The sequence below is a fragment of the Vanellus vanellus genome, assembly GCF_965231255.1.
Source record: "Vanellus vanellus genome assembly, chromosome: 3".
In the NCBI taxonomy this organism is placed as follows: domain Eukaryota; kingdom Metazoa; phylum Chordata; class Aves; order Charadriiformes; family Charadriidae; genus Vanellus; species Vanellus vanellus.
The window spans coordinates 77,944,574-77,969,620 of NC_138907.1; the positions used below are offsets into that span (position 1 = coordinate 77,944,574).

Consider the following 25,047-nt stretch of genomic DNA (forward strand, 5'->3'; position numbering starts at 1 on the left):
AACACAGCATACACTGTAAGTCCCAGCAAACTTACAGTAATACCACACCGTTTAAGTCATTGCTCTCAACTGCTTTTCTGTGTTAGCTGAAGGCACTGATGACAGACTTATTAAACAGAACACAAAAGATAAATTATAAGAAAAAGAAGACAATCAGGGTTGAAAATTATATGAGTGCAGGGAATGGGAATAGCAGCAACACCACCACATTGCTGCTGCCAGAGACTGTTCATGCTTTAGTAAGGACAAGGTGGTGATGGTGTCATCTAGGCACCTCTGTATCTTCTTCTTGCTGAGACAGAACTTTGTCTCAGGACTTTCAGGACTTAACAATGTCTAAATGGTTACTAATTGCAGCCCTAGGAACCAATTAATATTTTTCTCCTTTTCTGTTTATGTGTCAATATCAAGTTTTTCATTCACTATCTGATGTCAATATCAAGTTTTTAATTCCCTCTGGCTTTTTCAGCAAAATGGACGGTGGTAGAAGCAGCTGTCCCTTTTATATTTTCCTCACCAAGTATGTCAACACATTTGGTATGGTTTTGTCATGTTTACCATGAGTAGTAACTGTGAATTTCTTATATATATTAATGCATTCTTTAAATCTCTAACTTTTGTTTACTTTTAATGAGACAGTGTTAGGAGACAGGCCTGGACTTCTCTGGTCTTAAACAATTGACACTATAAATTTCTGCACAATGTACCTTAAGAGATTAAAGTCTTTTCTTTCCCTTACTCATTAAACAAGTTATTGTATGCAGACATGGTTTCATTAAAGCCAAAATTTTTGTGAGAGTTTCTCAGTTCAAGTATCCACAGAGGGAAGCCATGATATATTTTTTTTTAATTTTCATTTATTTATTCATTCATATTTGCTTTACTATTATTTTAAACATTTATATACTCCTTTTCCTGGAGTGTATTGACTGTCAGATGGGATTTACATTCAGTCTTTATTCTTGTATAACTATGGATGACTTCCAGCCTCCAGAGAAATGGGTTATGCTTTTGCATCTCGTTGCTGGTACTTCTTAGAATTACTACACACACACATAAATATATGGGTATTGCTTCATAGCACCAGTTTTGGGCTTCTGTAGGTCACAGGTATAACATGCCTTTGTCTGCAAAAGTAAGCATATTCTTAAGATCCCTGTAAATGTATACCTGAGAAAGTGCAGAGGGAAGAGCACACAAAGTCATGCTGCGAGAATAGGGTAAACCGAGGCTGCTGCTACTTGCCGGGACTGTGCCAATAGTGTAAGAGAAGCTGTTCCTGAGAATCCCATGAATAACACAGTGACTTTCAAGTATGATGCAATGCCCCGATTTTTTGGGAGGACCTTCAGCCTTCAACAGAGCATGAAGTTGCTTCTTCACACTGTATGCTAGTTTTCCTGCTCTTTATTTCTTCCTATACTGTCATGTTCCATATGAGGCATAACCATATGGATAACCTGTCAAAAACTGTTCATCATTAAATCATAATTTTAAAATTAATGTATATTCCTTATATTTATTTGCAGAAAGAGTCATTATATTTATTTGTGTGCTGATTTAAATAACTATGCAAATTTAGTTAAGTAATTTGACCTTCTTTATTTTCCTGGAGAATCATCAGTATATACTATATCAACATAATTAATTTAATGAATTTGGCATTTTCAAAGTGTCTTTGTAAACTAATAATATAATAATTCATAATTCCAGAGGGGGAGGGGGAAGCGGCATTAAAAATAATGCCACCATATTTGAGGAAAATAAAAATAATCCTAAAGCATAATGATAATTTTAAATGCAAAACCATTTTAGAGAAGCATTGCTTTCTATATACTATTTGATTTTCAGAAGTCATACTACCTGAGTTTGCAGAGGATGATTTTCCAGATATACCAGAAATGGAAATAATTAAAAGGAAGATTGAGCTTTTCATGCGTGATTGGCAAACAGTGGAGTCAGAAATCAAGCGGTCATCTCTAGTACAGGTTGTTGTTTTAGAGATTGCTGAGCAAACTCCAGAAAGTCTGCTTAATCAAACTGTGCTGGTTATGGAAAGTAAGTAATACTGTTTATGTGATTTACACTTAACCTACCAAGAGGGATTTTGGAGAGCTTGTATGATGAATATATTGGAGGGATAGGTTGTACTCAGTTCTGTGTTACTCACATGAAGTGGAAACGGGACATGCTGTGTTCTGTGGGTGAGCTGAAAAGCACACTAGCAGCCTTTAAGACATAGGAAGAGTGGGGAATATATCTATTTGAAAAATGTACAGATGGCTATACAAATATGTACATAATAGCTCCCTAAACATTCTAACAGCACATTTCCTCAGTTACTTGCTCTATCTGTTCATGTCAGGATACTGGTTTGAGAAATGGAGAGATAACAAATGTTCACTAATGTACAATATGCATTGAAGTCAATAAGATTTTCAGGGTGTGGAATAATCTAATCTACACACCTGCATAGATTGTGTTTCAAGACTGGATTTTTATAGTATTGATATTTTTTTGGCAAATTACCTTTCTCCACTTGTGTGCTCAAATCTCTAAGAATTTTGAGTACCGGATAAATAATATTAATACTACATTTTCCCTATAATTTCTACAATGCAAGTGTTTTAGTAAACAAAATATTTATTGTGCTAGCTTTACAATCAAATGAAATTCAACTGATTATTTTCCCCAATGAACAACAGGAAAAAAACTGTTGCAAACAGTACTGTCTGTGTGTGTTTATATAATACTTTTGTACTACAAGTTCCCATTTAAAATACCAATTTACTTCAACCAAAAAACAATGAGTACAGTTTCCATTTTTGGAGGAAGCAATATATTAATTCCTACATCCAGGGAGAACCTTTTGTTCTATGAGTAGGAGAAATGCAATATACAGTTGGCACGATTTACTTTCATGTATGTGCTTACACTTATGGACAAAGAGAATATATTATGGCATAACCAAATGAAATATATTGAAACATAAAAAAAATTTAACCTTTTCAGAACCTTTTAAATATCATGGTTGGGAATTATCTGCTGAAGACTTAGATGAAGAAGCAGAAGATCTGGCTGCTGAAGGGGAAGATGAAGAAGAAGTCAAAGAGGAAAATGAAGATGAAGAAGTAAGCGTGCTGGCTTTGTCTGTTAATGCTTTTATTTTAACTCATTTATATTCAGTTTGAACATAACCACAGAGAAGTCAGATTTCACACCTGGTTTTGTATGATCCAGTTTCAGCCTTCTTACAGAATATATATCAGCATATGCTTCAAGAGCGCTTTCATTGTATTCTTATGTTCTGGCTGATAGTAGTTTTATTCCAGCGAAAAGCATAAATACCCCATGCTAATAGAGAGAATGAACGTACTTACTTTTGCCAGATGTCAAAGAGGGGTTTTATTAAAGAAACAACTGTGAACTTAGATTTCTGTCAGCTAACAATGATTCTGTGAGCCATCATGTAAACATCAGAAGATGCAGAGTCCTAATGGGCAATCCTCTGTTTCATCTCAGCTATTGATAATTTTCAAACACCCACTTTAATGCAATTAGAGGTCTAGCTTCATGGGTTTTTTTACTTTCATCCTATATTGGAAGATGCCCACCCCCAAATTTAACAGTACAAGATATCCATATACTGTACTGGAGCAGTATTAAATAGGTTTTTTTAGAAATTAGTTTTATTGGATAAGTTATCTGACTTCATAATGCCAGTTCTCATTGCCTTTTCTGAAGAGGTCTACTTCTGCACATTTAGAAGCAACAGAAAGTGAGTTTCAAGAACATGGCTGGAAAAGATTTTATCATAGATACTTCTAGCTTAATTTTGGTCTTAAACAGCTAACTATGATATTATAATTTCAAATTTAAAATGGTCATTCTTCTCTCAATAATTGTCTTACTTGACTGGACATTTTATTTTCTGACTCTGAATCTAAAAAGTGTGTATATTCATAGACTTATATTCAGCTTACAAACTATCTTGTGAATACCATTTTCATTCAATGCTCAGTTGATGTATTTGACATTACCTAATTTGATCCACTTGATCTACTTAATCTAAGTGAAATACTGAATTCAAATAGTTTTTGAAAATTTTCATATTATTTTCAGGATGAAGAAAAAAATAAGGAAAAGAAAAGGCACATGGGAGACACAAAACACTTTTGTCCAGTCAGTCTGAAAGAGAACTTTGTCCTTCACCCAGGACTTGATGAACATGCAGCTAAATATCAAGAAAAGATTTATTATTTTTCAACTTCTGAGAACAAAGATAAATTTTTGAAGAACCCTGAGGAGTATGTGGCTCACAATGAACCAATACAAGTGAGAATCTTCAAAATTGTTTAAAGCAGATAGTAACACATTAAAATCACTATTTTCCATTCCTGTTTATTTGTTTATTATTGCTGATTTTTTTTTCTAGGTAACAATAAATATAACAGGCAAGTTCTTGAAATGAATAAAACACACTGTTTCCCTAGTGGCTTTTTAGCGTGCATTTAAATTAACACATTGAATTAGTGGTGCAAATAAAGCAGGAAAGAGAGGAAGATTATAAGGGTTTGCAATAATCATAAGATGTGATTACCAAATCACAAAAATTGGAGGTTTTATTACTATCTTTAAGTGAGGGTTTTTTTGTAAGTGGAAGAAGGGTAAAAGAAGGGAAGATTTACCAGAGTTGTCTAACGAAGTTTGATTTTTACCTACTGGCATTAACTGCCATAATGTTTTTGTTCAGTATTTCCAGAGAACAGGTAGTCTGTTTGGAACAGCAGTAGAAAGCTTGAAAAATTAAAATGCAAAATGATGTGACTGCTTTTGATGCAATTTTTATAATGATATTTTGGAAATGAAAAACAGTAGGCAATGCACTGTAGTCTCCAAGTTGTTATAAAATATTCCAATTCTTTCCTATAGGCTCCTCCTTTACGGGTGTGCTTACTTGGGACTCATGGAGCAGGTAAAACTACTTGTGCCCGACAGATAGCAGAGAAGTTAGGCATTTTCCATATTCAGTTTGAAGAATATCTACAGGAATTGATCTTACCCAAAACTAAAGAGAAAGTTGGGCCTGATTATGATGAAGAACCTGAAGAAGATTACAATAAAATGCTAATTCCATCACAGGAACTGAACGACTTCTCTCAGACAGTGACTAAAACTGAGATTGAAAAAAGCAAACAGGTAAGAATCTGATCGCTTTAATGTCCATACAAAAAATAACCATTTTCAGACCAGAATAGCAATTTCCTACAAAAGTTTAGCTTGATAAATATCACTTATGTTAAATTATTTTCTTGATGAAATGTGGAAACAATAGTTCTTTACAGTGTTTTCTTATGAATGACACAAATGTTCTTCAAAACATTTCTAAGAATTATGTATAGTTTTTTTCTAAACAGTAGAGATAGATGCTAAATGAGGCAAAGGAAGACAAACAGAGGAAGAAAAAATGAAGGTCAGAATAAAAACAGGAAGGTATGGCTTCCTTCAAGTATTAATAATATGTAGGTTCAGTCTTGTGCATACACTCCAGTTGCATGAAACGTTCACCAGCAGTGCTCTCTGCACTCTCTTGGGACAAAAGAGTAAAATGCCTCTACCAGCCCTTCAATGTGATCATAACTTGTCAAAAAATCAGAATTATTTCAGTGTTCATAACAGGATAAGCTAATATTTATTTAATACAATAGGTTCTGTAATCTGGATTGTAGTGTTGTTTTTGCCTATTGGCAGCAGAGTTTCAAACCAGAAAGACCTCTTAGGTAGCATAAAATATGCCTTGAAGGTAAAAAATTGTTTAAAATAGCTGGATATTCATGATACTGGTAAAATAATTAATGAATGACAGTTTTCAGAAAATTAGTTCTTTTTCTTAATCAGATTGAATACTGGTTGAAAATTGTTATAAATGCGCATTCTAAACCCCATCTCTTATGGGGTGTAATTTCCCCGAACAATAAACATTTACATTTTCTTTTATTAGACAGTGATATATTGGGAAAACCAGACAAGGTTTCAATGCAAATGAATTATTCATTAGACAACAATGGATATGATAAAAGCCTTTATTGTGTGGAGAAGTCTCAACACACAGGTGCACAGCAACTTTCAAAAAATGCGTAGTACAAAGACATTGAAAATCTACCTCCTAGGCAATACAAATAGGGATTTATCCAACTCTCAAAGCTTCAGGATGAAATAAGTTCCTGCGTCACATTCTAAGAGCCTTGGTTTTGTGCTCCTGATACCTGCTATGTTCCTTCAAGTCTGACCTCTGTGCCTGGGAAGGTCATGGGACAGATCATCCTCAGTGCCATAACATGGCACATGCAGGAGAACAGGGTGATCAGGCCCAGTCAGCATGGCTTTGTGAAAGGCAGGTCATACCTGACAAACCTGATCTCCTTCTATGATAAGGTGACCCACATAGTGGATGAGGGAAAAGCTGTGGGTATTGTTTACCTGAATTTTTGCAAAGCTTTTGATGCTGTTTCCCACAGCATTCTCCTGGAGAAACTGGCTGTTCATGGCCTGGACAGGTGTACTCTTCGCTGGGTAAAAAACTGGCTGGATGGCCGTGCCCAGAGAGTGGTGGTGAATGGAGTTAAATCCAGTTGGTGTCCGGACACAAGTGTTGTCCCCCAGGGCTCGGTGCTGGGGCCAGTTCTCTTTAATAACTTTATCAATGATCTGGATGAGGGGATCGAATGCACCCTCAGTAAGTTTGCAGATGACACTAAGCTAGGTGGGCATGTTGATCTCCTTAAGGGTAGGATGGCTCTGCAGAGGGATCTGGACAGGCTGGATTGATGGGCTGAGGCCAATGGTATGAGGTTCAACAAGGCCAAGTGCCGGGTCCTGCACTTGGGTCATAACAACCCCATGCAGTGCTACAGGCTTGGGGCGGAGTGGCTGGAAAGCTGCCCGGCAGAAAAGGACCTGGGGGTGTTGGTGGACAGCCAGCTGAACATGAGCCGGCAGTGTGCCCAGGTGGCCAAGAAGGCCAACAGCACCCTAGCCTGTATCAGGGACAGTGTGGTGAGCAGAACTAGGAAAGTGATTGTCCCCCTGTACTTGGCACTGGTGAGGCTGCACCTCGAACACTGTGTTCAGTTTTGGGCCCCTCACTACAAGAAAGACATAGAGGTGTTGGAGTGTGTCCAGAGAAGGGCAGCAAAGCTGGTGAGGGGTCTGGAGAACAAGTCTTATGAGGAGCAGCTGAGGGAACTGGGGTTGTTTAGCCTGGAGAAAAGGAGGCTGAGGGGAGACCTTATCACTCTCTACAACTACCTGAAAGGAGGTTGTCGAGACGTGGGGGTAGGTCTCTTCTCCCAAGTAACAAGTGATAGGACAAGAGAAAACAGCGTCAACTTGTGCCAGGGGAAGTTTAGATTGGATATTAGGAAAAAATTCTTCACAGAAAGGGTTATCAAACATTGGAATAGACTGCCCAGGGAAGCGGTGGAATCACCATGCTGGAGGTGTTTAGAAGATGGGTAGACGTGGTCTTAGGTTAATGGCTGGACTCAATGATCTTAAAGGTCCTTTCCAACCTAGATGATTCTATGATTCTAAAGAGTGGTACTACAACTCACAGCAGAATAGGATCAAATTTGGGATTGTTTATGGCATCTGAATATATCCAAGTCAATGGGGTGCATTCACATGTGCTGAGGAAACTGCCAAAGGTACACTCAAGGTCACTCTCTATTGTCTTGAAAAGCGGGAGAGGTCCCTGATAACCAGAAGGTAGTGTTCCTGACAAAATAATACAAGAGCAAGTAATATTGGAAACAAATGCTTCAACACAGACGGACTACAGATCAAAATCATGGATGTCAGAACAAAAATTCAGGTTTTCATCAATTAAATTTAACAGGAGGCTCTTTTGTCAAGTCAGTTTACAACTTGGTCATGACAGCCAAAATATGGCAAGTGTTCCTGGCACTGATGGTTATGGCTGGCTCTCTCAGCTTTATTTTTTTGGCATCAATACATGTCTTACGCTAAGGCACTTCTGTTAGTATTTTTCCCTCATCATCTTTTTATCTGCTGGTAAACAATCCTCTTCTACATTAGTATTTTTTTCTCGCATTTCTTGTAAAGTGCTTTATCTGATGGCATGACTGCACAGCTGATGCAACTGCAATTCAGTTTAGAAACCCATTCATTGGTCCATGCACAAAACTCTAGAGGATAATTTTCCAAGATTGTGGACTCCCTAAGCACTTCTCTGGGTATGACTACCATCAGACTGTCCAACTATCCTGTTTTTCACTGACCCACTACCTCTCGGAAATAATTTCATTTAATTTCATTTGTATTATTCTCTCTCACTTTGGCATGAGACACTAGAAGCGTATTTATCAAGCTTAAGGTAAAGGTCAGCTATACCATTCAAAGCAAAAATACTAAAGGCAAACAAAACATATCATGCAGTCTGGGAAGTTTAACAAAAAGATATCGTCCTGGTTGTTTTAGTATGTGTCAACAAAAGCCTTCACAGCATTGACAGGTCTGTAGGGCAACTTTGTCCTTTGAACCACTGCTATGCGGGGTATTCTCTTTTCTGTACCCAGAATATACATCTCGTGTTTCTTTTATCAGATACAAATGCAATTTCAACAGCTCATCTGAAGCGGTGGTGTCACTGATACACTTTGGTAGAGGTTTTACTGTTTTCTCCACTTTCACATATTTCTCTCAAGATGCCTCTGTGTTACAGGTCTGGCAATGACTTTGCCTTCTTAGGTATCCATTATGCCAGACTAACATCTTTTAATATATACACTGTGTCAGGCACTAGAGAAAATATTACTCACACACACACTACATTAGACTTGTGGCTTCCAGCATATTCTCAAGTTCTTTTGGCTACATTATCAAAATAGATGTCCTGTTTTCAGGGAAAAAAAAAAATCAACTAACTAGAAAATAATATACTTTTTTCTGTGAAGTTTACCACAAAAAATAAACACAGACGGACAGAAACAGTGGTATTTTCTGACTAATGTTGTCTTTTATCCGGTATACTTGTAAAAGCTGTGACTGATGCAAACTAATCCAGAATTACCAAGCTATATCCTCTTTTCATTCTTTTTTTACTGTAGTTTGTGTCAGGAAGCCTTTATATAAGTGCATCCACAGCCATATCAATCTCACAGTGTTATATATTCTGAAAAAACAGTTTTTCACAAGAATTTAACAGCTAGATTTGGTATTTGAATGGTCATAAATACTACCACTGCTCTGGAGAACAATGCTGTCTTTCTGATTTCTGGTCATGTACCAATACCCAGTAACCCTACATATCTTTCTTTGACATCTTTTTTTTAGATTGCATCAAAAGATAAAAACTTGCTTTTAAAAAGTAAAAAAACGTTCTAATGTAGAGCAGATGATAGTCTTCTGGTATGAGAACACGTATAACTAAGTGGAAAACTTCTTGTGGACAATTAGGAGAGGCTGTGATCTATTTCTATTTCTCTGAATGAGCATATGTATAATTAAATACTTAACAATTGTGCTTTGTTTTAGGTTTCATTAGAACTCATACGGAATTGGCCCAGCTCTAGGGAATTACCCAACCCCAAGCATGTGGAAAATATCCCCAAATGTATAATGTAGTACAGTGAAATGTGGCAAATGAGTTTAGTTTCTGCTGGTTTCAATCAAATGAAGGCAGTACCTTACTTACTCAAAAATAAATAAATTTGTCATGTAGATCTCTCTTTCTGTTACTTTTTTTCCTTTTTTTGGGTGGATTTTCTTCATATAAAGGAAGTGGAGTTAACTGATGAGGAAGAAGCAATCAAAGCAAATCTAATGGATAATGAGGCACTGCCTCCAGAAGTCCTTGATAACATTGTTCTTGACTGGTGGAGGAAAGAGCCATTCCGGTAACTGTAATTAGATTCTATTTCTTTAATTAATCTTAGGAAGTATATCATCCATTGTGTCCACAATTACAAGTAGCTGTTGCAGAGGTTATTTCAATGTTCTTGTACTTCTTATGAATTATGACGTATCTCTCAGTCTTGGTTATTTACTCTATTTTGATTGATATTTTGACAGTAATATAATGTCTTATGTGCTTTACACAGGACTGGACAAAAGTACTTGAACTGGATTATATCTCCTGAATAGCCGGATAGTTTTTGTGGGATTACAGGATAGATATGTAACTAAACTCTTAATGTTTTCATGTAATTAAAAAACATGGAGAGCTGGACTCCAGCTGTAACTATTGGTATCCATATATTGTAAATGTTGTGCAGAAAGCAAAGACAAAGTATCAATGGTCTCCAGAATAACACAGAATCAGATTATTTTGTGCATTCATCACAATCTGTACTCCAGTGATGTACCCACAACAGACATCCTTTCACATCTGAAAGTACATCCATAAGACTGTGATAAATGTGGATTATTGTTGCATAAATAAATAAGATCATCGACTTCTAGAAAGCAGACTAGCTTTTTAGGATGTAATTACAGCAGGGAAAATCCCTTTTTCCATGTCCTGTCTCTTCCATCCATTTCCGTCCAGATTATAGCTACTGGCAACTTGACCGTTAGGTTTCAATTCCCAACAGCACAAGAAATGCCTTAAAAAGAATAAACAAGATAATCAAATAAACTTTTGTCCTGTCAGCCCACAGATAGGGGACAACATTCTCTTAATGGTGTAAAAATAGGGAGCTCAGTTTCAGGAAAAAAAAATGCACCAAGACAAAAAATTACCCAGCATTACACATAATGTTGTGATGTTATATAAATTCAGTTTCATCAGGGACTATATAGCAGAAGAAAACCTTTATCCTGATATATATCATGATACCCTCCCCCCAGCATCCCCTAGCTTTTTCCCACAGCATCCAGAACCATCTGTTCTTCCATCCACTCCCACTCTTTGTAGCTTCTTTGGTTTTCTGCAGTTTTACAGTGTATCCTATTAAGGTCTCAAATAATAAAGAGAAATACTAACTTCTTATTAACACGACATTCAGCTTTGCAGAACTACTCATCTAATTTGATGAACTCCAACAAGCCATAGTTTTCCAGCTGTATCTGACCTGTTTTTAATATCTGCAGGAACGGAGATGTAGGTCAGGCTGAGTGGTAAAATTCTCATCCTATACTAGAGAAGAAACTGTCAGGCATTTCTGAAAAAAGAATTTTCAGGCAACAAGCTTTCTGTGATAGATGTTACCAAAGTATATGTGGGGCACCTTCTAGTTTTCTGACAGTAGTGGCTAAAAGTACTGGTTTTAGAATCACACAGGCAATACTGAGGAAACAATTTATTTTGGTTTATTTTAAAGTTATTTTAAAATAATAATCTCTGCACATTAAAACCTAAGAATACATAAATTTGTTAGCACACCAGTTAAAATACATAGTGAAGTATCAGTTTTACATTGTCAAAAGATAATACCTGAAAGTATTTTTTAAGTCTACTCTTAACATGTACATTAAATAAGGGAGGGTTGTTTTTTTTTCAAATTAATTGTATTTTCACTGTACTGCACTTTAATGATAAATATCTTATTTTGCAATTAGGTCCACAGGATTTATACTGGATGGTTTCCCTCGTACTTTACATGAAGCCCAGTATTTGTCAGAACAAGGACTCTGTCCTGATGTTGTGATTTATATTCAAGTAGAAGAAAGTGACATTCTTGACCGTCTTTTTCCTCCACGTCTGAAAAAGTGGAAAGAAAAACAGTATAAAAAAATGGAAAATAAGAAGAAACTGAAAGACCTGAAAGCAAAAATAAGGGTAAGTTTTCAGTCCTGTCTACGTTTTTTATGATTTCAGCAGCACAGGTCTGAACACAGATTCTAAAACTCCCAAAACAGGGAAGAGCATACAGAGAAACAGATATGGGAGCCAGGAGACACAGCCCCAGACATTCACAGCATTCCCAGATTTACCATAGGAACCTGAAAGAATTTAGGGCTCCTTTCTTCCTCTGTGCAATTAATTTGTGCAGGAGTTTAGATATCTTGCAGCCCAGGAAAAGCGACTGACAGAATGCCAGACATCTGGAAAGTACTGGGGAAAAGGCAACTAGATGGAGAGAGTGACTATGGTCATAAAAAAATCACATACACAGCTCAAGCACGCTATTGCCGTTGCATCCTGGTTTCCCTAAGCATGGGTTGCTGAGTTGATCTGCATCTCATAGAAACATAGAATGGTTTAGGTTGGAAAGGATCTTGAAGATCATTGAGTTCCAACTCCCCTGCCATAGGCAGGGACAACTCCCACTAGACCAGGTTGCCCAAGGCCATGTCCAGCCTGGCCTTGAACACCTCCAGGGATGAGGCCTCAACAACCTCTCTGGGCAACCTGTTCCAGGGCCTTACCACCTTCGAAGTGAAAAACTTCTTCCTAATGTTTAATCTGAACCTGCACTCTTCCAGTTTAAAGCCATTCTCCCTCATCCTATCCCTACATGCCCTAGTAAAAAGTCCTTCCCCAGCTCTTCTGTAGGCCCCCTTTAGGCAATGGAAGGCCGCAATAAGATCTCCCTGGAGCCTTCTCTTCTCCAGGCTGAACAGCCCCAACTCTCTCAGCCGCTCCTCATAGGAGAGGTGCTTCAGCCCTCGGGATCATCCTTGTGGCTCTCCTCTGGACCCACTCCAACAGGTCCATGTCCTTCTTATGTTGGGGACTCCAGAGATGGATGCAATACTCCAGGTGGGGTCTCACGAGAGTGGAGCAGAGGGGCAGAATCACCTCCTTTGACCTGCTGGCCACACTTCTTCTGATGCAGCCCAGGATACCGTTGGCCTTCTGGGCTGCAACTGCACATGTTGAGCTTCTCGTCAATCAGCACCCCCAGGTCCTTCTCCTCAGGTCTGCTCTCCAGCCATTCCCCATTGAGCCTGTATTTGTGCTTGGGATTGCCCTGACCCAGATGTAGGACCTTGCACTTGGCCTTGTTGAACTGCATGAGGTTGGCTTGGGCTCACCTCTCCAGCCTGCCCAGGTCCCTCTGGATGGCATCCCTCCCCTCCAGTGTGTCTACCTCACCAAACAGCTTGGTATCATCGTCAAACTTCCTAAGGGTGCACTCGACTTCACTGTCCATGTCGCCAACAAAGATGTTGAACAGTACAGGTCCCAGTACTGACCCCTGAGGAACACCACTCACTCGTCACTGCTCTCCACCTGGACATCAAGCCATTGACCGCAACTCTTTGAGTGCGACTGTCCAGCCAGTTCTTTATCCACCGAGTGGTCCATTTGTTGAATCCATGTCTCTTCAATTTAGAGACCAGGATATCGTGTGGGATGGTGACCTATCAACCCATCAACCTATCTCCCATAGGATGACTTCATAGGTACTCTATGATTTATGTGTCTGTGTTTCTAACTGATATTCTGCACAGAAATGTCATAGCACTAAGCCACATTCTCAGTGCTGCTGCAGCTGCACAGTCTCCTGTTTGAACAAAGCTGTGCCTACTGCTGAACAGGTTACAAGTTACCTGAAGTAACCTGAAACCTCTTTGCAGACATTTACAATCAGCACATGCAATATATTCAAGGTTTCTAACTTTCTATAAATGTGAGATAAAGTACTTTGCATGTACTATCAGAAAAGATCTGTGCATAAGTTACTGCAGAGCAGTTGACGCACTGGAAGTTAGTACAAGAGAATTTGGGACAAGGCTCATACAATACCAGAAAGTTTTCTGAACTGCTTGTGCCAGAGGTTGGCTCTGAGAATGCATATAATCTAGGAGAGTTACAGTGTTTTTTCAATTTAGTCCTTCCTGATGCAAATTGGAAATCTTGCTGGAAAAGGTGCATTCTAGAGACCAGCCTACGTTGCTGTTCTAAGCTCACCCTGTAAGCAGTTACTCTGATAATTCAAGTGCCAAATACTTGTGCTATGGATCCTAGGGTCCAACCTTTTAAAGAAGTTAGAATATGGCTCCTGATGACAAACAAAAATAACAGGTTCCTACTTAAAACACATACATGAAACAGTGATACAAAGTGATAAAGGCATTAAGAAGTAAGGAAAGATCAGAATCCGGATTTCCTGAATAACAGTAATTTGATATTGTTGCTTATGTGTATTGCAATATAGTTTTTAGTTGCACATCAAGTATTTTTCCACAGCATCCAGTTGGTGAGGAAGTCAGATGGTGCTATGAGAATGCTGTGTTGCTGGGTGTACTGTTACCCCTTCTTTTGTTATTAAAGCTGGAGGACACACAGAGAGTTTGGGAAAAGCTGACAGACCAGTTGAACGCTACTCTAGTTTCCTTCTCTGCTGAAAGAACCTGGCAACAGGATACTGAGAGCAATGAGTACACCTGCAGTGCTGTGTCATTCTGGAACAGCAGAATATAGTCACAAGAGTAGAGAAAATTAGTCCGTGTGAACTTTCTTGCTGCTCTGCTTAGAACGCCCTGGTATCCAGGCCACTTTGCTTGTAGTTAACATGGATTTCTAAAATTGCACTATTGCCTGCGTGTTGACATACTCAGTTTTTCTGATCTCAGTTCAGGTGACAGCATTACAGTGTGCAAGCAGCAATTACAGGTTGAATCCCCATCAACCCCACTGGCCTTAAGTAGAATGGTCCTGCGTATTACTTCTGAGTTAGGATTTAGCCATCAGGTATTTGACATGTATCTACTGAGTCAGTATGGGGGACTGTATTTCAAATGCTTGTAACTTGGTCAAAATTGGACAGTTTTAAACAGGCATAGGGAACAGAACACATTTAATACTATGATCAGTCACCCCTTTGCCAAATGGCAGAAATCACCTATAAATCTAGAAATTCTGTAGCTTTCCAATAAAAATACTATAATATTTTCAGTGTGATTAGAATCACAGGCTTTCCCCCCCCCGCCAATCTCAATCTCAGAAGTTGCGAAGTTCGTTTTACTAAAATTTACTTACATGTTCACTTAGTAGAGAGGTATAGCTAGTCTGCAAAATTTCAAGCTGCACAGATCTTTTAACGTTAGAAGCAACTAGAAAAAGAGTTTTAAGGTGAAAAGAACAACATTAATTCTAGGTCACATTACCAATACTCAGAGGAGAGCTTTTAATAGCAAATATCATTGTCTTCTTATATCTTTTTTTCACTAACAGGATGAGAGGATTGCTAGAAGAAGGGAAGAACTTTTAGCGGAACGAAAACAAAAGAAACAGGAGGTAAGAAAACAAGCTAATAAAAATAGTTTAAATATAATAGTTTGCATTCATATCTTAGAAATTTCTAGAGCTTTTAGTCAGAGTTTTCAGGGCAACGCAGAATAGTAAAAATGCAATAGCCATCAGAAACTTCTACGTTCAAAACTAATTTGGCATGAAGTTTAAATTGTTTTAGAAACTATTGACTCATGGACACTAAAAATAATTTAAAAAGAATTCTCAATGTGTGCTCAAATGCAGCAAAATACTTACGAATGTGTTTTATGTATCTAATTTGTAAACGTAAGAGTGGCCCCACTAGTTGCAATTAGGCATGTGTTTTAAGTATCCTGTCAAATCCATGGTTAACTCAGTTTAGGATTGTACCAGGATTTCTGCCCAAACTCAATTACATAGTATATTGATAAATGCATTAATGTACTACTTGACTGCTCATGAAACTGTCAATGACGCTTTCAACTAAGAAGCTTGTTTCTCATGAAGTCCTGTCAAACGACAATACTATATATGAAAAAAATACTCCTCTTATCAAAACTGCAGTGTAGCACTTCAGTTTTTTAAGCACTCTTGGAACTGGTACAATGCTTCACTGTGAAATACCTCTGTACTTTCTTCTGAAATATGATACTAGAATTTACTAGATTTTTGCTTACAACAAAGGATACCCCAAAATGAAGTTGTGTTGAATTAATTATTTTTCTAATTAAAAAAAAACAAAAACAAAAACAAAAACAAAAAACGAACAAGAATACCAAATGTTCCTTCAAAACATCTGTATCATAGACATGAAACAACAAAATACTTTACCTTTATAGGCTTTAGCAAATAAGGAGGATTATGAGGCCTTTGAGGAGGAAGATGAGAATGAAAATGAAGATGTTGAAGCTATACTTGAAGAAGAGTTTGTAGAAGAAGAAGAAGAAGAGGCTGAAGAAGAACAGGAGATTGATGCTGTTGACCGCATAAAAAATGAAATCGCAGAAAAGTTTGATTCAGAAACAGATGGTTTACAAGGTGTAGAGGTACCTAATCCACTGTTTATTTTGTTAAATTATGTGATTGCATGATGCAAGAAGAGTTTTCAGATTTATTTGAGTTGTCAAAGTCAAAAGTTATAGTGCTTAAACAATTGTGCTGCTGTAATCATGATCTGAATATGTAAGCAAGATGAAGGCTGTAGTGAGAAAGTATATACTTTAAAAAGTGTGTAATTTATCAGACTAATATTGTGGGGAAAAAGCAAAGGAAACTTCTGGGTAGGCCCACCCATTCTTGCTTGGGATCCTTATTTCCTTTTTGATAGGTCAGTTGATGCAGGCAACCAAACTAGAAAGTCATAAACACATGAACAGTATTTCAAATCATGTTAAGTTCTTATTAGACAACTCTATTTTTATATACAGTTCTTAGTAATGTAATTTTCTTGAAATTACCTATGCAATTATCTGTGGTGAGGTAACCTCATCTAACTTTCGATATCTGCAGCATTAATGCCCACGTCCAGGGCAGTAAGTAGATTGGTGCCATTTGTTCACTGTAAACTAAGTATCTTACCTCAGGAGGAAACTAATCATGATTTAGAAGAAACTTTATTCAGTGACTAGAGAGAAAGTTTACAGAAGTAGATAGTGAAGACATAGATGTAAGAATGAAATGCAAAATTAATCCTTTACCAACACCATGTGACTGATTCAAGGTTCACTTTAATTTAAAATTTAATGGATTAAATGTCAGATGGATCACTGCTAAACTGCTAACATTCTTTGCACTACAAGGAAGCATAAGCTGTGTGGAAAAGATTAATGTTTTGTGCTCAGAGATTCACCTGTCCATTAATTTTGGAAGAAGGTGAATTAAAAATACATTCAACTTTCAAAAGTGACTGTAAAATATCATAATTTTAGTGAACTATTCAATACATATAATCATGTATCCCAATGATAATCACAAAATAATTTTAGGGGTTCTGAATGAAGCTTGTTGCTAATTTCACTTTTCTGAGTATAAACTGAATTTGCAAAATAGAATTGGAAAGAATTTAGGATAAGGCCCACGAGAAACAATAAACAAGAAATCCTAATACCAGCCTTAACTCTTTATATGAACAAAACAATGTTTCATGTTAAAGCTAGTGAACTACTATAGTTCTTGGAGAATTTGTCATTTGGGAGCACATTGTTTGTTGCATTAGTAAACGGACAAAAAATTTGATCGGAAAAGGAACAAGCAATTAAGAGAGTCAGCAACTTGTTTTTCTTTCAAGAAGTACACAAATCTTAGTGACAGGAGAGGTGACTAGTGGTGTAGAGTTCATTATTATATTGAGTTCTGCTTATGACAGTAAGTGGAAAGGTCCAAGACTGTGGATCTATATAGATACTATATGTAAGTTGAGGAATTACACAGAAATAGCATCATATAATCAAATTACATATTGGGATAGATACTACTAATATCCCCCAGTTACAGCTTACTCAGTATTCTTCCCATTATTTTTTTAATTCCAAAAACATTTATGCCTTTATAAATAACTTACTATTTATGATTCATTATTCAAGACTCTTCTTTATCACTCTCTGATTCTTTAATTGTTGGTCCTCTGATGTTGTGGAATCATGGTCTTTTATGGAAAACTAAATGATGACATTAAAACCCAGTAACATTTGTAAAAGTATTAGATTGTAGAAAAAAACTCTGTAGAAAATGGATTTTTTTAATGTTTTAGTTGAATAAGCTGGGGAATAATAAGTCACCAGAGAGCAGAAATATTTTTAGAGAGTAACTAAACAAGCCATCCTAAATTGTTTGGAGTAGGGAAAGAATGATATTTGAGTCTTTTTTAATGAAAGGTACTTCTCAAGCTTTAGTTTTATCATAGTAGATTCCTCAAAGTTAACTGTCAGATCATCCTTTTTTTTTTTTTTTTTAAAATAGTGGGATACTTAATATAGCCTGGGTAATTTAAATTTCACTGGGGCAGGAAGACCAATTCTCATTGCAAATCAAATTTGGCTGATTTAGTGACAGAACATGCTCATGAAATCCTTGATTGTTCACAGAAAATCTAGCTGTCAGTCATTATTAAAAATCTGATCATGTTTATGAATCTAATATTTCATTATGTTTTCATTAACCAGGAAGAACTTGAAAAATTATTAATACCACAAATCAAGATCAATGGAGGACGGAAGCCTCGCATTGTATGCTACCAAATATATAGCAAGCTGAATTCTCTAATGGAAAATCGTGGAAGCATTTTTGAGAAATGTTACCCAATAAGTTTGCCACTTGCACATAAGATGCTAGTTTTCTCATATAAATTTCCAAGTTCTTTTGGTCAGTGGGATCCAATCAAGGTAATGTTCTTCAATAGCTGAAGAATCTTTTCAAGAAGTAATACTTTTAAAATATGTATTTCACATAAAAATATTATTGGACAGTAGCAACTAATACCAGAAATACTTAATGAAAACTACATCACTGAATCAAAACTACACCATTGAATCTACACACACTGAATCTAAGCGTTGATAATGAAAGGTGTGAGTCTTTTCAACGTTACAGCTAAATTAAGGCTGAGAGGTATTTAGTAACATCTCTTACGTTACCATTAGTGACACAATTAAATAGCACCGAATCAGAAATAAATGCCTAATTCTTAATGATCCACAAAATACAGGACAACAGAGAAGGTCTTAAAGCCTTCCAGAAGCAGTGAAAACAAACTGGAAGGATTTGGGTGTTGAATTTGTAAGAGGCCACACAAGTGGCCACCAACCCTAGAAGTGGCAAAAAAAAGTAAACCAACAAATGTTAAATGTACGTAATTCATCAGCAATAATCCTCTGTTGTCAAAATGTACAAATTTTGAAGAGCAACAAATCTAATTCCATAGTATTTTACTAGACATCTGAAAAGTCGAGGTCAGAAAGTACTCATGCCTATCCCGAAAAGTGGGCTGATACAGTTTTATAGGTAGTAAGTGAAATGTTAGCAGGAAATTTTTTTGTTTTAATGCTAGAAATAAAAGCAGGTTGGACTGTGAGTAAATCAGAAATAAAAAGGAGGATTTATTAAAAAAAAAAAAAAGCACAAACCCAAACACAACGAACACGATACAGAAAACGGGAAGTTCCTGAAGCAAACATGCTTGGGCCTTCATTTTACTATGCTAATTAATCAAGTAAGTTTTATTCCCTTTTGTATAGCCATTATGTTGGGTTTTTACCTGTTCCAGATCACATTTATCTTTCTTTCACCTTGGCAATCAGAATTGTATATAGATCAGCTCTTTTTGCAGCTTTATATAATCAAAATATTCACTTAAAATGTTTTAGGATCAGAATTGCTTTTCCCATGACTGCATTAAATCGGCATCTAATAATCTAGGGACATATTAATAGAAGTAGATATTTCTTCTGTCATTTCCAGTGACTGAACCCCAGCTTATACGTGAAATCCTTACTAGTCCCTACATGCTAGACATTGCACTTTGTCCTACTGAATTTCACTACATTTTTGTCATTCCATTTTACCAATTCATTCATTTATGCTGTATAGTATTTTTTTACCAACCAAAAAGTACAATTCAGTTAGAAGAAGGAAGTCATAGAAAGCTACTAGATAAAATCAGAGTGGTATGCTGACAGTGGAAATGTATGTGCTGACAATAATGAAAGGGAAATAGGATCATTTTGATGGTATTTTAGGATATAATAGAAATGATGAAATTGATTAAGGACCAGAGGCTTTTTTGTAGAAAGGTAGATAAGAGTATACACCAATTACTTTTAGATTAAATTGGGGAGGAAGGAAGTAGTTATGCAACTGATTAGATAAGCAGAGAATAAAAATGGTGAGTTCAGGGAGAAATGGGAGCAGATATACAGTAGAACAGACTCTTGAAATCTTATACATTCAGGGCAAGCACCCTGAAATGACTTAATGCAGGAACAGGAACCCAAGAATCAGACAAGGGTCTGGCAAGGTAATGCCATACAGTAGAAGAGTCTCATCTCTTATCTATATAGATCAACTTATCTATATATTTACTGACTCCTTCAAAGAATACTAATATGAGGTATGAGGTATGAACAAGAAGCCAAGTTGGCTCTTCCCCATTATTTCATGTGTATGCCTGTAACTACTGTTTTTTTCCTTAATGTGTTTCAATTTGCTCAATACGGGGTCACATTTACTAGACTATGTTTGCCACGATCCATCCTGGAGACCTTTTCAAAAAATGGTCACTTTCTCCAACTTTTTCTGTGGGAGGAAGGCCAATATGAGCAATAGGTTAAACATTAGTGAGTAATAATTTCACTTCTGAGTCCCTTTAGAACTGTAAGATGAATGGCAACTGGTCTTGGCAATTTTTTCTACAGATATCAACAGTTTGTTCTAAAACATCTTTTATTGGCACTTTCAGGCAGTTCCTCCAAGAAGGGCTGCAACAGGGACATTACTAAGCTCTTCTGTAGTGAACAGTGGTGCAAGGAATTCATTTAGCTTTTCTGCAACGACCATTTCTTCCACTAGTGCTCCTCTTACATCTCAATGATCCACTAACACTACAGACTTTCTAGTGGACTGTCTGATGTGTTTGAAAACATTTCATCAGCAGTGTATGTATTCTACCAAGAGCTTTTTTGGCTTGCCTTGTTGTGGTTTTACAATTCACCACAATGTAAGTATTGATATTCTGTTCTGTTTTCTTCATGTGTACATGACTTCTGCGGAATACAATATTCTCAGTGTATCTTCTACTGTCAGGCAGAGAAGTGGTTTTGATTCACAGAGGAATAAAATTATTTTCTTTATTCTTTGAAAATTAAAAAAGTACTGTTAGACTTTTTGACTACAGTCTTATGATGGACAGAAAGTGTTACGGTACCACCTACTGGAAACAGTGAATATTCTTTCTCTCTTCAATGTTTACTTCATCTTTTTGTACAAGAATTGCATACGTATGGAAGTTCCTCAGACTCGGACAATATATTACGCCCATATGTATGAATTTCAGAATGCTTTGATGGTTTGTTTCATACAGTTGGTACTCCTCTACCTGCCTATAAAGCCACTTTGGTAGCATGGAGGGAGAGGATGCTTTGTCAAACCTAATCAACTGCTTTCCATTTTATATATGCTACAGCTAAGCGAAGGAGATGTAATCAAACCACAACAAAGCCGTGAAAACACAGTCTTTCCTGTAATCCATCGACAATATATTTATTTCTTTTCAAGTAAAGAAAATAAAGAAACATTTATGAAAAATCCCATCAGATACATTCGTCAGCCAAAACCTAAACCAGCTGTGCCAGTTAAGATTGCAATCGTGGGACCTCCAAAATCTGGAAAGACTACAGGTAGGAGCCAGTATTATCTATAAAGCAAAACCTTATCTAATGACTGAAGCTGTATCTGTCATTACTGCTATTTAAAAATCATAAACCATTAATACTGTTGGTCTTCCTGCTTTTCTTGCTGGGCATAGAATTCTTTAGTTACATTCTCTAGTATCTCATTTTAGTCAGGTATTTATGCATTGTCCATCTGAATATTATCCCAGCTTCTTAAGAAGTTAGTGATCTGGACTGGCACTTAGAAAATACGGACTTATGCTATTTATACCGCTTGTATTATTTCTGATTATTTTCTAATTGTTTCTTATTTCTTACAGTCAATATGATCTAATGTAAAATGAAGAAATATTCCTAGGACCAAGGACCAGAACCCCAAACTCCACATTTCCCAGTCTGCTTCCAAACTTCTAGATTAAAAAAACAAGATTTTCATCTTTCTCCCCTCTCCTTCTTCCTCCATGACTCTTTCAATCCACAGGTCTCTGGCTTTAACTGGAGGAGAAAATTCAGCTTACACCATAGCTTAATGATTAGAATAGGGTGTTAGAAAAAGAAGAGATAGGTTCAAATTGTCTCATATTAAGGAGAAAATTTTAGCCATATTTCCTATTTCCTGGATAAATGATCTAACTGCTAGGTTGTTCTGTAAAAAAGGCAGCAGTGGAACCATATTTTCTAAGGTATTTTGTAATAATATTGACTATTGCTGATGAGGTTTGTGCTGAATTGAATGCTATTAGTGCACTGGGCGTGCTTTGCACACATGCAAAGGTTTGAGCCCTTTAGGGGCCTGAGCAGGGTTTTAGGTACCCACTTACCAAGATTATGCATTGGAAATGACCCAGGGAATGAGCTGAGCAGTTAGCTTCTAAGGCTGAGGACATACTTTAACAGACTGCTGGGTTGTGATGTTGCTTATGTAAAAGTTGTGTGTTGAAATCAAAATGTTTTGCAGTTGCCAAGAAATTTGCAAGTGTATATGGGTTACTGCGCCTCAGTATGGGAGATGCCATACGGCTAGTGTTAGACAATCAGCCAGAGAGTGAGTTGGCGCTTATGTTAAAGTGGCATCTTCACAAAGGACTGACCGTACCTGATGAACTGGCCATCCAGGCTCTAGATGTGGCTCTGATGAATCACGTGTGTAATACCACTGGGTAAGAGTCTTGTTTGGGTTTCAGGGTATTTTTCAAGACATGCCAGTCCCTTCATAGGCAGTGATTCCCATGTTATCACTATAAAACAAATTCACTAAAACACATCAGTGGTTTATGCATTAAGAAAATAATCCATAAAAAATGAGGTTCCTCGCATTACTCTGGGAAACCAGACTGAAGCATAATTTTCTGCAATTTTCAAGTAAGTATATTACAGTAAATCCAAGTAATTTGCTTTATGAAAGTTACTTTTTTTCAGTCAACAAGTCAGTATTTTCTATTACCTTTGAGCATTACAATTTTATGTCTCTTATACCAACTCCAGTACCAACTTGGACACATCTGATTCTCTTTGCTCATGCAGACTGGTTCAGTACTCAAGGGGTTTTCTGGCTTAACAACTAAAGTTATTAAGGAGGAACAAAAACCAGTCAGTCTTTCCATCTCATTCATATGTGATCCTGATTTCCTAGGCTTTTTCTCCACCACTGAAACACCTTCCAAACTGGACAGACTCAAAAAGCTTCATAATCATGATTTCATGACATTCAACTCTTCCCCCCAAAAAGGAGAACTGTTAGAAGGAAATGCAATTCTGGAATAATCTCTGAAAAATAATTTGAGCTTGAGATCACAATTCTTTCAACTTTTCTTTTATATTAAATACTGGAATATTGTTTCAGTACATTTTGCCCCAGTATCGCCTAATATGTGAAAAGCATTTCTTCTTCAATATGACTTAAAAAACTCTTCAAGTACTGCAAATTATTTTACTTTTCACTTTGAAAACTACTCCTCCCACTCCATATGGAAATTTCCCATAGTTAAAATTATGTTTCTGAATGATGATGTGTCAGAATTTTAAAGTCCACAATTTTTGTAAGTCAGATCCATCCATTTACATTCTTATACCTTTTGCCATTTGTGTATTTCCTTTACTCTTTATTATTTCTTATTCTATCATCTACTTGATTTTTAAAAAAATTTGATTGTAAATTCTTAGGAGTGAAGACTGTCTATCAAGTCAGGCAGCGATAGCTCTTCATGGCATGGCTGTAGACTTTTGTCTCTATTAAGAATGTAGTAGGAATACACATAGTCTTAATGGTTAATTAGAAACTGACTTCTTAGGAAAACTGTCTTTCTGTTTCTGTTTGTATGCAGAGTTGTAATTGATGGATATCCTGTAACAAGAAAACAAGTAAACCTCCTGGAATCAGCTAGGATAATTCCAGCGAAAATCTTTGAATTGGAAATGGATGCAAAGGAAGTGTTCAGAAGAGCGTTGTTGGATAAGGAAAGCACAAATAGGTAGTGATGCTCCCTGATAGCAGTATTTTTATCCACACACTGTTGTCATTTCTCTATTCATGTGCCTCAGTGCTGTACCCAGAGAGGCTGTATCTAAGCTGATGCACAACCCCAGCTGTCTCCAAACTCCACATATGAAAAGACATGGGCACCGGTCCGTCTACCTTCTAATGCTTTGACTTGCATAGACCAGAAATGGAGACATAAGGAATTTGTGGCATGCTCTGGCCAGATCCCCCAGTTGCATGACTGAGGCCACAGATGTGCAATGCTGTGTACCCACTGCTTAGCTTAACTGGTTTTAATGAAATTGTACATCAGAAATGTTACTAGTTCACTCTGCTGCTGAAGTTTATGATTCATCAGTTCAATTATTATCATCATAAGGGAAATGATACTTCATCTAATAAGCTCTCTTTTAAGTCTTAATTGGAGTTCTTTTTAAAAGCTGGAAACATAGTATATTTTAATAATGTATACAATTAATGAGTTGCTTATCTAAACCTTTCAATTCAGCTTGCTCTTTATTTTTCTAAGAAGATAAATATTCTGTTTAAAGAGCTTTTGGTTGTTTTTGAGGAAGAGCAGTACATAGTTTATAAATGGACAGAGAATTGAAAGGAACAGAACGTTCACCTTAAAATTAAATTGTGTAAGAACCTGGTTCTCATTAGAGGAAATGTTTCTAAGAAGTTCCAGATATCTTAGAGCATTATTGTATGTCTCTTTCATTTTGTCTCTTTCTTTTTATCAAGTAATCAGTACAATGCTTAATTGTTTACTGAAAGCCTAAAGACAATTTGCATTGCGAAAAATTAAATTAATGCTGTCTTTTTCAAAGTATTTACTTGAAACTTTTCATTTTAATTGCATTAAAATTATCATTTTAATGCATTTAAACTAATTTCATTTCATAGACTTAAACACAAATCAAATGTGCAATATCAGATATTTCTGAAAGGTACAACTTACAGAGAAATTAATCCTATCAAAACAGAAGTTTATCTTT

At 36.6% G+C, this 25,047-nt stretch overlaps 1 protein-coding gene across 1 annotated transcript in view; it reads left to right on the forward strand.

Annotated features, from left to right (window-relative positions):
• AK9 (adenylate kinase 9) overlaps positions 1 to 25,047 on the forward strand; it is a gene marked incomplete at its 5' end in the record, with an annotated part of 78,728 nt that overhangs the window by 45,192 nt on the left and 8,489 nt on the right. Inside the window, 12 exons of the mRNA XM_082480732.1 lie at positions 1,852 to 2,058; positions 3,013 to 3,131; positions 4,123 to 4,335; positions 4,933 to 5,199; positions 9,799 to 9,917; positions 11,581 to 11,800; positions 15,146 to 15,208; positions 16,024 to 16,230; positions 18,346 to 18,564; positions 21,360 to 21,573; positions 22,526 to 22,727; positions 23,892 to 24,038. Of these exons, the coding sequence (XP_082336858.1) occupies positions 1,852 to 2,058; positions 3,013 to 3,131; positions 4,123 to 4,335; positions 4,933 to 5,199; positions 9,799 to 9,917; positions 11,581 to 11,800; positions 15,146 to 15,208; positions 16,024 to 16,230; positions 18,346 to 18,564; positions 21,360 to 21,573; positions 22,526 to 22,727; positions 23,892 to 24,038 (2,197 nt within the window). The remainder of the gene's footprint in view (positions 1 to 1,851; positions 2,059 to 3,012; positions 3,132 to 4,122; positions 4,336 to 4,932; positions 5,200 to 9,798; positions 9,918 to 11,580; positions 11,801 to 15,145; positions 15,209 to 16,023; positions 16,231 to 18,345; positions 18,565 to 21,359; positions 21,574 to 22,525; positions 22,728 to 23,891; positions 24,039 to 25,047) is intronic.